General features: G+C 42.4%; 1 protein-coding gene across 5 annotated transcripts in view; it reads right to left on the bottom strand.

Moving 5' to 3' along the window:
• sun2 (Sad1 and UNC84 domain containing 2) overlaps positions 1 to 14,205 on the bottom strand; it is a 60,982-nt gene that overhangs the window by 27,404 nt on the left and 19,373 nt on the right. For 3 of the 5 annotated variants that reach the window (XM_069908529.1, XM_069908532.1, XM_069908530.1), the window contains exons 2-5: positions 13,956 to 14,127; positions 6,526 to 6,707; positions 5,405 to 5,566; positions 1,521 to 1,589 (exon numbers count right to left, since the gene is read on the bottom strand). In XM_069908529.1, the coding sequence (XP_069764630.1) occupies positions 1,521 to 1,589; positions 5,405 to 5,566; positions 6,526 to 6,707; positions 13,956 to 14,077 (535 nt within the window). In that variant the 5' untranslated portion in view covers positions 14,078 to 14,127. The remainder of the gene's footprint in view (positions 1 to 1,520; positions 1,590 to 5,404; positions 5,567 to 6,525; positions 6,708 to 13,955; positions 14,128 to 14,205) is intronic. The other 2 variants (XM_069908531.1, XM_069908533.1) reach the window with 2 other exon arrangements.

Below are 14,205 nucleotides of genomic sequence, written 5' to 3'. Positions count from 1 at the left end.
GTGAAAATGCCCAGGCTCTCTGACAAGAAAACCAACTGATACTGCAAACTGATACTCTCCTTCTGTGTCCACTGCAGAAACCTGGGCACCGGATGGAGGCAGAACAACACAGGGGAGCTGAATAGGTTGAGGAAGATTTGATTGCAGGGAGACTAACAAGATGATGGCACTGGTGGGTGTACTCAGAGATGTGCACTCCATGGGCCAAATGGCGAACAATGAGAAATTAAATGGGAGGGTGATTGGCACTGCTCCTTCCCACCTGCTGGCTGAGACTGTTCCCTCATAGTGGGAGAGATGCAAGGCGAGTCTGGTAGGGATGGACTGCAGTCTCCAATGTCCCAGCCAATATAACTTCCCCCTGCCCCCACCCCTCCCCCTGACCCCTCAACCAACACAGACAAATCTGATCATTACCACACTGCAGTGTACACTCGCTAATGATAACTATATTGCACTACAATTCAAAATGGTCCTCCTTAGTTGCAATACAGTAAAAGTCCAAAAATCCTGATGCCAGAAATCCAGGCCACCCGAAAATCCAGACTTTTTGAAAATTTTCAAACTTTTTAAATTTAAGTGGGCTTTTGTGTGTGTGCACACGCAAGCGCCACAGACGCACAGAAGTTGTAGAAATTAATGAATAAATTTGTTTTTTCGTACTTTGTATTTTAAATATGGAAAAAATATCTAAACGATCAAAATTTACCTGTTCATTTCTTTATTCTTAAATTAGAATTTTAAAAGTACTGCCAGAGAATCTAAAAATGCAGACAGTCCCAAGCAGTTCAGAATTTGGACTTTTACTGTACAAGTTGGGATATCTATTGGCGATCCCTTTCTTTCGTCTCTTTGGTACACCTGAATAGCAAATTGGAGCACAAACCAGGTTGCCCTGAAGAATTATAATAGGATTCCAGTTGGGATCAAGACATTTTGCATGGTCATATCTTGACCAATTATAGTCCTGCAGCACATATCAGGCCCTTCGGTCCAAATCATCCATGCGGACCATTTGCCTGCATTTGCTCCGTATCCTTCTAATCCCTTCCTGTTCACACAGCTGTCCAAATGCCTCTTCACTGTGTTAATTTACTGTGAGTGACTCAGTGGGAAGGAATACACTGTCGTGAGGTTGGAACACCTCAAACCAGTGCAGAGCTCCTTTTCATGTTATCAGTGGTCCTGGACTGCAGGATTATTGGGGATCAGGCCTTCTGAAAAACATAGTTCAAGTAATGAGGAGAGGGCTTCACTACACTGGGCCTCATTCATGTGTAGGGCACTGGAGTCAAGTCACAAGATAAATTTACAGTTTTAAATTTAGAATTTAATTTAGATATACAGCACAGTAACAGGCCCTTTTGGGCCACAAGCCCCTGCTGCCAAATTACACCCAATTAACCTACAACTCCTGGTAACTTCTGAACAGTGGGAGGAAACTGGAGACCTTGGGGAAAACCCATGCAGACACAGGGAGAACGAGCAAATTCCTTTAGTAAACAAAATATCGTTAGCACCTGGAGACAGCATGGAGAGCCAACGCCAGAGTGTGGAAACAGGAGAGGACATTGCAGAATTCACAGTACCTGGAGGGTGGGGAAAAACAGGAATATGTCAGAGCAAACTTTTCCCCACCAGGTGTACAATGTTCAAGGGGCCACCTGGATTCAACTTTGTGCTGCTCTTTCCAATACTACCTTGCACCTGATGCCCCCTCCCAAATATCACATACCCAACTCTGGCTCAAACCCCGCCCCCCCAACATCCCGCAGATGACCCCCTGACCCAACCCTCTCAAACCACCCACAGCCCACTCCAAAAAGACCCACAGTCAACTAGAGGTGGAAATTTTTTATGGTACAGTGCAAAAGTAGCAACCTGAGGCTCAAAGTGGACAAGACGAAGGAGATGATCGTGAACTTCAGGACCAAGAACAACCACTCTCCACTACACATCATTATCTCTGTAGTGGAAGAGAATGGAGAACATCAAATTTCTTGGAGTCCACTTAACTAGTGACCTATCTTGGACACATCTCCTCGCTTGTCAGGAAGGCACAACAGCGACTGCACTTCCTGAGAAGACTGAAGCGGGCGAGGCTACCGGCCACCATCATGTCAACCTTCTACAGGAGCTCTATTGAGAGCGTCCTGGTTGGTTGCATCACAGTGTGGAACAGTTGCTGCAGAAAAATGGATCAGGTCAATCCATAAGACCATAAGAGTGGTAGAGAAGATCAATGGAGTCTCCCTCTCTCCCCTCCCCCCATTAACATGATCTACCAGTATTGTAGTCTGAAGAGGGTGCACAAAATCATTGAGGACCCCTTCCATATCCAGGTGCAGTGAGACTGGGGCAAACTATGGGCATGGGCTGACAGCAGTGAGTCCCATCTGCATCACACACATAGCAGGCGATGATAACCCAGAATTAAAGACCATCCAATCCTTCACACAGATTGCACAGCATGACCAACTCCCCATCAACAGTGCTGGGGGCTCCGTTGCACAGATACATGAGAATCTGTCACATAAATGCAGTGATGACAGGAACAAGGGGGTTAGGTCCTCACAAGAAGTAACCCACCTCCTGACTCTCCACCACCTCTAATCCATTGGGTGGGGCAGGATGAGTAGGGTTACAACACTGGAGATCATCATCCTCAGTGGAAAGCAGCCGCTGATTCACCCTTCTGACCCACTCCCCCTCCCACAGCAATGCATGGTTGCAGCACCACGTTTCCAAAAAGGTCCATCCAGCACTGGAAATGACCACCAGCAAACAGAGCACCTTCCCACCTCTTCCTGCTGCTTATCAAGTGCACCAAGATACAAACAGTGCTCTTGCTCAGTCACAAACTGCATACACTTTTAACCTATTTCCTGTGTTAGCTTTCAAACTCAGGATAACTGTTCCCTGCTGAGGTGCACAGACCAATGCTGGAGCCTCAAGAGTTCACACGGTGGCTACAGGGGACAAAGTACAAACACCCAAACTGCTTTTAGGTTTAGGTTATTGCTCACTATTAACCATTGTCACTACTGCCTCTTTCTGAGCTACAGGCTTTATGTAGGTGGACAGGTTGATAAGATGGTTAAAGGAACCACGTGTAACTGTTTATAAATAAACACAGAAGCAACATAAAACAAATGCCTGCAGACACCATGGTTGAAGTAAAAACACAATGCTGGAGAAACTCAGTAGGTACTTTATATAACAATAAAGATACATAACCAACGTTTCAGGCTTCAGCCCTTCACCAAGGTATGAGCAAAATTTAAATTTTAAATTTAGACATACAGCACAGAAACAGGCCCTTTTGGCCCACGAGCCCGTGCCGCCCAATTACACCCAATTAATCTGCAACTCTGGCATGTTTCGAATGGTGGGAGGAAGCCGGAGCCCCCAGGGAAAACCCATGCAGGCACAGAGAGAGTATGCACAAACTCAACCCCTTATAGACAGCACTGGATTCAAACCCCAGTCCCAATCACCGATGCTGGAACAGCGTTGAGCTAACCATGCCAAATTCGGATGCCTGTCTACATTTTGTTCATACCTTGATGAAGAGCTTGTCCAAAACGTGCTTATCTTTTATTTTATAAATTTATATAGCAGATAGATACATAACTAATAATAAGGGAGAGGGTGTACAATCTCTTCTCCCTCTCCCTTCACAAAATAATCCCTGTTTTCTCTTGTGCCCTTCTTCCCTTATCCACCTATTACCTGTGCCTGTACTCCTCTCCTCCCCCCCCCACCCCATTTTATTCAGGCAGCTGCCTACATTTTCCTCAAATCTTGATGAAGGGCTCAAACCCAAAGCATTGGTTATTTATTTTTGCTGTATAAATTACATTGTTTAACCTGCTGAGTTTCTCCAGCATTGTGTTTTTACATAAAAGCAAAGGCTGGATTTGAAAAAGCTCAAGGTTGGGCCTCAGTGGAACCCCTACGATACCCCACACTCAGTATTTCAAGCCTTAGAGTAAGTTTGGAGATAGTTTCTGGAATAAACAAGAAAGTTAGGATTTTCTGGAAGAGAATAAGTCGTTCTGTTGAGTGATCAATAACCACAGGTCACAGACTCAAAACTGTCAGAATCTGGAATACTCTCCCAATCAAGCTGCTTTAAGTAACAATTTTAGGAGGATGGTCAAGGTGGCAGGTCAGACTCAACGTGGAAATGTCTCATTGGCAGAGCCTGCTTGATTTTGCCCAGTCCAGTGAACAGGTTTTATGAATGGCAGCAACTGACAAGAATAAGGCTGGAGACACACGTGAGGTATTATGGGGACAGGGTCTGCCAAAATTGATGGCTTTAATGAAGGGCTAAGCTGTCGAGCCCAAGGGGGACAGGGGACCTGCCAGTTCACTGTTGGCCCTTTGGGAGAATGCCGAGGCTGGACCTATAAACCAAAGCAGTATTCACTAACACACATGGCTTGGTGCCAAGGGCGATACAGAAGCATCCATCCTTATAGTTACGAAACAGAGGAGAAATGTCTGTTACCATTTTGAATCTCTTTTCTGCTGCTCCATGTGTAGCATTAAATAACAAAGCTACACTTCAGGCACGATCATTACATACCCCCCCAGAGGAAAGACTTGGATGTTTTTGTGCATTTATTGAGGCATTTAGCACATGCCTCTTGGGACTAGAGGCCCACTTAGAGGAACAGGAGGGGAACCAACAAACAAAATAATTGCAGTAACAAAATGTTGCAGTGCTCAATGGACCTATTCAAACGCCATCACAACAATTGCCACACATGTCTTAAAACCCATAAATAACAAAATTCAGTATTGGACACTGAGCAACTGCAGTTGCCTCTGTGGAATGTTCTATCAATGTGGGGAAACCGTGGCTACATTGCTTGAACATTTCCCCGCCAGGATCTGGATGCAAGGGTTATCAACTTTACCGTCTGGTGGTGCCTACTGCCGGAAATGGCTTGATCTACCCAGTGTCAAGGAGATGGATGTTCAACTGCAATAGGTTCATCTCCAGCCCAGGATCATTCTGCCCCATATTCACACACACCTGCTGTTCATTCACACCGTGCCCCAACAATGTCCACCCGCCCCCCCACCTCGTCCCTGACCCAGTAATATCCCACCTACCCCATCTCGTCCCCGATCCACACCCCCCCCCGCCCCACCTCTTCCCCAACCCTCATCCCACCCTGTCTCCAACCGAGTAACATCTCACCCGGCCCCACCTCATCCCCAACCCACCTGCCCCCACCTTGTCCTATTTCAATAATCAAACTTTTTTTTATTTCAATTCTATACTAGGTGCCCCTGAAAACATAACATTTTGTACAAAGCCTGTTTTGGATGGGGGGGAGGGGGGAAGAGGGGAGGTGGGAGTTGAAATGATGAAAAATGCTCCACTTACCGTGCTGCTCATCCTCCGAGGAGTACCCAGATGTAGAAGATGTATAGACATCAGAAGAAACTGGAGATGTTGGCAGAATCCCAATCCTGAAGCCATTTGCTCTCTTTACCATCCCAGTCACCACTTCGTAATTGTCCTCAAAGCTGGAAGGTCCTCCAGCTGCTGGGCACACCATGCACATTACTGAAGGAAACCATCCCAGGAAGTAGCTAATATCCCTCACCTCCCAGATACTGCAGCACATAGTCTATACCCTCTCGCAATCACAGGGTGTCAGACTCTGGGCAACCAGTCCGCATACTGAACCCAGTAACGATCATTGCGGGCACAGTTCTGCTGACAGCCCCAAGAGGAACAGCAGTCCTCCCACTCACCCACCTACCCCTCAAAATCTCACAGCAGCAGTTAAAAGCAGGTGTGATCTTTGACACGCACAGGCGATCGCAGAAGGAGATTCAGAATCATGAACCAGGGCAAAGCCATTAATGGGTCTCATTGGAGGAGTTGATTGAGGGAAATTCAGATGTTTCCAGTGGGAGAGGGGGTGAGCGACCAAGGGGCTGAAGTTTCCAGTGGGCAAAGAGAGAAATTTGGTTGCACATGCAGAAATGTGGACAGACAGGCGTGCAAAGTGCTACATAGAAAGGTCTTGGACACCAATTCTTCCAAGGGCTGCAAGGAGACAGCAACTCTTTCAAAATGTGATAGGGTGAATGGCTTGTTTTTGTACTAGAATGGATTTTTGAGATTTTGTAGAGAGGCTGCATCTTCAGACCAAACAGCCATTTTTATACCGGTCCTACCCTACACCATTTTTTTTCTCCACACATTCCCATCAACTCCTCCCAGATTCTTCTCCTCACCCACACACTCAGGGCAATTTACCAGTTAGCCCAGTCTTTGTGGGTGGAAACTGGGGGAGATCCATGTGATTAAGAAGGAACATGCAAACTCCACGGAGATAGCACCAGAGGACAGGATTGAATCCAGGTTTCTGGGACCACAAAACAATAGTTTTACCCACTGCACTACTCTCACAATTTACTTTGAGGATGAAAGCAAAGAAACAAATCGAGTTCAGCTGCTGTGACAATCTGTGAACACAGCCTGAAGACACATACCGAAAGGCTCGGACTCCTGCCAGCTGGATCCCGTGCTGAGCAGTGGTGAGTGCGTTGAGGCGTTGCTAACGTGGCTGGCAAAGCTACTTTGACTGTTCACTGAACTGTTGGATATTGACCGTTTGATGCCGGGCACAGGAACAGATACCGAACGCCTGCTGTTTGACTTTCTCTTGGTTACCCTGAAATGAGAAAGGGCATTATTTCAAAATGGTGGCAGCACCTAGACTGAGAAGGTAACACAGCAAAGTTTCAGGGCACTACTCAACACCCTGAAATGCACTGTTTCTTCTTGTGAAAAGGTAGTCACTGTCTGCTCAATGCCCCCTAACATCTGAATAGTGAAAGACCAATCAACCTGCTTCTGGTGCTGCAGGTAATCGGCACAGAGCTGGCCCATATCATATTGGTCGGAGTAAAAATCAGGTGTTTCTTTACTGCTGTTATCAGACTCTTGAATGGACCTCTCATTAGTTACTGCATATACTCATGTAAAAGTTGAATTTCGTAGTTATTAATGTTAAATTTATGGGGTTGACCATTACATGGATACTACTTTTTATGCATTGAAGTTCACACTAGAATTCAAAATAACACATCAATAGCAGAAGTCCAAATGATCAAGAAACAAATAATGACCAAAAACACAATGAATTACAGTAAAAGAGTCTGCAGATCAAAACACAGGCCCTACCACAGGGGAGGTCGGAACCTCAGTAAGTATCTACAACTTCAGAGGTGTGAGTTCTGATCGGCGGGCAGCTAGAGCAGAGGCAGGAGTTTGCATTTAAGGCATCAGGCACTGCGTGAGCTGTTGGGGAGAGGAGGGAGACTATGGTTGACATTTACACAAGATATGGAAAATTCCAGATTTCTTCGCCAAAAATAAACATACACAAGCATATATGGTAATTATCTTTTGAGCTCACAAACTGTTCCTTGCACAGTTTTATCTGAACTTCTCTTCCCATCACTATTCTCCGCACTTTGGTTTTATTTTTCCACAACCAGTTGTTTGGAAGTGAAGATCAGTCTGTCTGGATAGCACACAAGACAGCTTTTCCATTCTATATTGGTAACATGACAATGAATCATCTATTCAAGTGTTCAGGTACCTGGAATTTCACAGTCGATCAGCCACAGGAAAACTTAGAACATCGATGATGTAAGAGGCCAATCAGCCCATTTTGTGCCAGTTAACCCAACCCAAATTTTCTTTGCAGCCCCAGGGCTTTGTTGCCCTGCAGGTCACACCTCTACCAGTGCACACCTGAACATGCCAAGGATTTCTGCTTCCACCCCCTTTCAAGGAGAGCATCACACCCTATCACCTTCTGGGGCAAACATTTCCCCTCATCTACTCTTTCATCTTCATCCAAATTCCTCAAATCCCAATCCCAAGGTTTTTAACCCCTCCACATATGGGTCCTTCCCATTTACTCAACCCCAGGCCTTCAATGTTATACACCTCAATCATGTCTCCTCTCAGCCTGTTCCAACTTATCCATTTCCATTCAATTTTCCAGTCTTGGCCATATCCCCATAAATCTTTGCACTCACCCTCCCAATGCAACCACATCTTTCCTATAGTTCTGCACCCACATTTACTGCACTACTCAAACTGTGGTCTGATATGACAAAAGAGCTCACAGGGTAACTAAAAAGGACATCCGTTCCCCTATTAATCATCGCATTGATCATACAATTCAAGGTCTCTCTCTTCTTCCCATTCATTGGATCTACATTTCATTGTTCCTCCTCCTCAATACATTAACATGCCCCACTGAACAGAGGACCTACAGTTCCTTGCAGTCCAAAGATTTCCTCTTCACCATCAACCACAGGCTCCACTCAGCAAACTTCTTAATCACATCCAGATATCTCACACAGCAAAATAAACTGGATTCTTGGGCCCTGTGTAATCCCACTGGTAACAACTTTCCATTCAGTAAACACCCAAATGTACCTGTTTGGAATCCAATCTACCGTCTTCCCTTAGATCATTCAATAAGCATGTGTTTACGGTCCCTGGTTAATCTGTCCCTTTTTAAAAACGCTTTATACTGGCCTTCAGAATAAGTCCCAACAACCTGTTCATTGCCAAGGTGACACAAACTGCCCATAATTAATCAGGCTTTAAATCTTTTTAAAATCTAGACACACAGCATGGTAACAGTTCAATTCGGCCCACGGGCCCGTGCCTCCCAATACCCCTAAACCCCCAGTACGTTTTGAAGAGCGAGAGGAAACTGGAGGACCTGGGGAAAACCCACGCTGACACAGGGAGAACACATGGGATTTGAACTCAACTGCGGTCCCAATCGCTGGCGCTGTAAGTGTTGCACTGACTGTCTCACTCCACTTCCTTATCCTGACAATGAAGTTTACTGTCATACAATGAACTTATGCACCACAATTCTGACTTGCTATAGCTGCACAGGTACTTGTAAAGAAAAACTAAAATAGTAAACCCATCGAATTTGATTAAAATTAATACACAATATTTTTAATAATCGAATTAATGTTGGGATACTCAAACACTCCAGCCCCTCTTCTGTAGCCAGGGAGGCTGGAGAATTGTACTCAGATGCAATTTTCTCTCTCGTGTCCTTCAGTATCCTGGATAGATTATATATAATCTATAGATATATCATACATTATATCTAGGCTTCATGATTTATCTATTGTCAAAGTTGATAGACACCCCCCCCAACACTTCTTTTACTATGTGTATCCAATTCCGCTTCACATTACACTTTAACAACATCAGCACCATCTCCCTGCTGTGAACACATTCAAAATGCCCATTAACCTCCAGCTCTGCATCCTTACATGATCAATGTTCGCCCCCCCCCACCAATGCACAGCTGCAGCCTTTGTAACAGAACAATCTTTTTATTTTTTTATTTTTCACACTGTGAACCATATCAATCAAAATAAATAGAAACATTTCCCTCTTAAATATACACAGTGGTATTTTCTCCCCTTTCCCCCCCCCCCCTTACCTCCCCCCACCTCCAAACCCATTAAATGTTCAACATATACAATACAATAAACCCATTAAACAATGTCATCACACAATGAAAATAAACAAGAAAATTGTGTCATCTACTTTTACACACTGGATCAAGTCATTTTGTCGTCTTATCATTTTAGGGGGTGGAGGTCCGAGGCAAGCCCTCTCTGTTATGTTCCATGTACGGTTCCCAAATTTGATCAAATAATGTGACTTTATTTTTTAAATGATGTTATTTTTTTTCCAATGGAATACATTTATTCCAGGGGATATGGGGAGAAGACAGGTAGGTGGAGTTAGGCCATAAATTAGATCAGCCATGATCGTATTGAATGGCGGAGCAGGCTCGATGGGCCAATTTTGGCCTGCTCCTGTTCCTACTTCCTATGTTCCTATGTACCATTGCTGTACTCTCAGGCTCTCTTCTGATTTCCAAGTTGACATTATACATTTTTTTGCTACAGCTAAGGCTATCATGATAAATCTTTTTTGCGCTTCATCCAGTTTGAGGCTTAATTCTTTACTTCTTATATTACTTAGAAGAAAGATCTCTGGATTTTTTGGTATGTTGCTTTTTGTGATTTTATTTAATACCTAATTTAGATCTTCCCAAAACTTTCTCACTTTCTTACATGCCCAAATTGCATGTACTGTTGTTCCCGTTTCCTTCTTACAGCGAAAACATCTGATAATGTTGGATCCCATTTATTTAACTTTTTTGGGGCGTGATATATAACCTGTGTAACCAATTATACTGCATCATGCGTAACCTCGTGTTTATTATATTCTTCATAGTTCCAGAGCATAATTTTTCCCATGTTTCATTTTTTATCTTTATGTTTAAATCTTTTTCCCATTTTTGTTTGGGTTTATAGCTTATTTCATCATTTTCCTTCTCCTGCAGCTTGATGTTCGTTATAAATCTTTTTATTATCACTGTGTCTGTAATCACATATTCAAAGCTGCTTCCTTCTGGTAATCTCAGTCTGCTTCCCAATTTATCCTTTAAGTAGGCTTTCAGTTGATGGTATGCAAACATTGTTCCATATTTGTACTTCATTTGTTCAAATGTTAATAAATTATTTCCCAAAAAACAATTTTCTATTCTTTTAATTCCTTTTCTCTCCCATTCTCTAAATGAAAGGTTATCTATTGTAAAAGGGATTAGCTGATTTTGTGTCAATAATAATTTTGGTATTTGGTAATTTGTTTTTTTCCTTTCTAAGTGAATTGTCTTCCATATATTGAGTAAATGATGCAATACTGATGAGCTTTTATATTGTATCAGCTTTTCATTCCACTTATAAAGTATATGTTCTGGTACCATTTCCCCTATTTTATCTAGCTCTATCTTAGTCCAATCTGGATTTTCACTTGTCTGATAAAAATCTGATAAATACCTTAATTGTGCTGCTCTATAATAATTTTTAAAGTTTGGTAACTGCAAACCACCTTGGTTGTACCTCTCTGTTAATTTATCTAACACTATCCTCGGTTTCCCTCCTTTCTATAAAAATTTCCTTATTATTCCCTTTAGTTCATGAAAGAATTTCTCTGTTAAGGGAATTGGTAACGATTGAAATAAGTATTGTATCCTTGGGAAGACATTCATTTTAATGCAATTTACCCTCCCTATCAACGTTAGGAGTAATTCTTTCCAATGTTCTAAGTCTTCCTGCAATTTCTTTATTAGTGGCTGATAATTTATTGTACAAGTGGCTTAAATTATTATCTAATCTAATATTTAGGTATCGGATTGCTTGTGTTTGCCATTTAAATGGTGAGTCTTTTTTAAATTCTGTATAATCCGCATTACTCATTGGCATCGCTTCACTTTTATTTGCGTTGATCTTGTACCCTGATATTTCTCCATATTCCTTCAATTTCTTATGTAGTTCTTTTATTGATATTTCTGGTTCTGTTAGGTATACTATGATGTCATCTGCAAATAAACTGATTTTATACTCCTCCTTTTTTTATCCCTTTTATTTTATTTTCTGTTCTTATCAGTTCTGCCAATGGTTCTATTGCTAAAGCAAACAGTGAGGGAGATAGTGGACGTCCCTGTCTAGTTGACCTACTTAATTTAAATTGGTTCGATACATATCCATTTACTGTCACCTTCGCCAATGGTCCATTATATAACGCTTTAATCCAATTAATATATTTTTCTGGTAGATTGAACCTCTGTAATACTTTGAATAAATAATTCCATTCTACCCTGTCAAAGGCTTTTTCTGCATCTAAAGCTACAGCCACTGATGTTTACAGACATTATCCGCTGTTCATCTTTTAATAAATCCAGTTTGATCTTGTTTTACTATTTTTGGTACACAGTTGGCCAATTTGTTTGCTAATAATTTTGCTATTATTGTATAATCTGAATTAAGTAGAGATACTGGTCTATATGATGCTGGTGTTAGTGGATCATTCCCCATCTTTGGTATGACTGTAATTATTGCTGTCTTACATGAATCTGGCAAGTTTTGTGTTTCTTCTATCTGGCTCATTACTTCCAGGAGAGGAGGAATTAATAAGTCTTTAAATGTTTTATAGAATTCTATTGGGAATCCATACTCTCCAGGCGTTTTATTGTTCGGCAGCTTTTTTTAATATATCCTGTACTTCCTCTATTTCAAATGGTTTTATCAGCTTGTTTTGCTCCTCTTCTTGCAATTTCGGCAGTTCAATTTTAGCTAAAAACTCTTCTATTTTATCATCTTTCCCCTCGTTCTTAGTTTGGTATAATTGTTCATAAAATTCCTTAAAGTTCTCATTAATCTCCATTGGATTATATGTAATTTGTTTGTCCTTTTTCCTTGATGCCAATACAGTTCTTTAAGCTTGTTCTGTTTTAAGTTGCCAGGCTAATATTTTGTATGTTTTTTCTCCTAGCTCATAATATTTTTGCTTTATTTTCATTATGTTCTTCTCCACCTTGTACATTTGTAATGTTTCGTATTTTGTTTTTGTCCGCCAATTCTCTTCTTTTTGTTATATCATCCCTTGTTGCTAGTTCTTTTTCTGTACTTACTATCTCTCTTTCCAACTGTTCTATTTCCCGATTGTAGTCCTTTTTCATCTTAGTTACATAACTTATTATCTGCCCTCTAATGAAGGCTTTCATTGCATCCCATAATATAAATTTGTCTTTCACTGATTCCGTATTTATTTCAAAGTACATTTCAATTTGGCGTTCAATAAATTTTCTAAGTTCCTGGCTTTTAAGTAGCATGGAGTTTAACCTCCATCTATATGTTCTTGGTGGGATGTCCTCCAGTTCTATTGCTAATAACAGGGGTGAATGATCAGATAGCAATCCAGCTTTATATTCCGTTTTCCTAACTCTCCCTTGAATATGGGCCGACAACAAAAACATATCAATCCTTGAGTATGTTTTATGCCTACTCGAATAATATAAGTATTCCTTCTCGCTTGGGTGCTGCCTCCTCCATATATCCATAAGCTTCATTTCTTGCAATTAGTAACAGAACAATCTTATATTGGTTTTTAACTCTGGTAACTGTAGCTTTAGCTCCATGCAAGTTGGTCAACCTTTGATTCTGGAGCCTGAAGTTGTCGCTGTTTCCCACCTACCTCCTCCCATCCAGATGGTCTCAGCTGACTGTTCTTCTGAGTAAGTGCAGTCCGCCGTCGTCACTTCCCTTTCATCTTTCCCTTCTCCTGCCCAATGTTTGGCCGCCTCAGTGACTACACTTTTCTTCTGTAAAATTCTGCTTCTTTTTATTGTTCCTCCCCAAAACTTCTGCTGTTCTGTTTACTCTCTTGATGGGTTTGCACTAAGGCATTTTTGTCTGCGCTGACAACCAAAGTTTTTAACCATGTTGGACTTTTCCTGACGGTAGGTTTCCCTAACCTTGGGCAGGGTTGGCCCACCCATTCCCCGTTCAAAGATAGTTTCTCCTTCAACTCACTCAATCCCAGAGACAGAGAGAAAACATCAAATGCAGTATACAGAGATTCCTAATGCTCAAACTCTAATACTTTGGACCATATCAGAAAGTCATACATCCTTTAGACTGGTTCAGCTTTCCGTGACTCTTTAGCATTGCCTGATCTCCTTTCTCTTCTCCCATCTCTTCATTCTCTCACTGCTTTTACATTTATTTCTTCACATTCTCTCCAACTGGCCTCATGAACCTATCAACTTGATGGCTTCATCAATGACATCCCCTTGGCAACTTTGACCTGTTGGCACCCTACATCCCATCCATTCTCGATCCCAGCCTTCAAGGAAATAACAGTTGAAACATTTCTTTAGACTCTGTCCATGGAATGGAGAAAGGGGAGGGAAATTGCGGTGGGTGATGGGTTGATGCACCAGCCTCTCCTGATTGAGGTACGAGGGTGGTGATTTGCAGGGCTTCTATCGGTAGGGAAACAGAGGACCCACCTGACAGGACTCTCCCTGTATGATGGCACACCAACGACAACAGAGCCCCCACTACTGCTCGAGCCATCATCATCATCCTGGTAATATCCACTTGTGGCTAGGCGTATGCTGCGGCGGGACATCCTTGCTGCACCGCGATCCCGATCTGGGCAGATCAAACTGCTGACGCAAACTGAAAGCAAAGAAAAACACAGCATGGTTGGGTGGGGGTGAGAGGACCAAAACATGGTACTCCCCTCCCTGCTACCCA

The sequence above is a fragment of the Narcine bancroftii genome, chromosome 13 (assembly GCF_036971445.1).
Source record: "Narcine bancroftii isolate sNarBan1 chromosome 13, sNarBan1.hap1, whole genome shotgun sequence".
NCBI lineage: Eukaryota > Metazoa > Chordata > Chondrichthyes > Torpediniformes > Narcinidae > Narcine > Narcine bancroftii.
The sequence above is the reverse complement of the archived record's forward strand: the minus strand, read 5'-3'. Positions and strand labels throughout refer to the sequence as shown.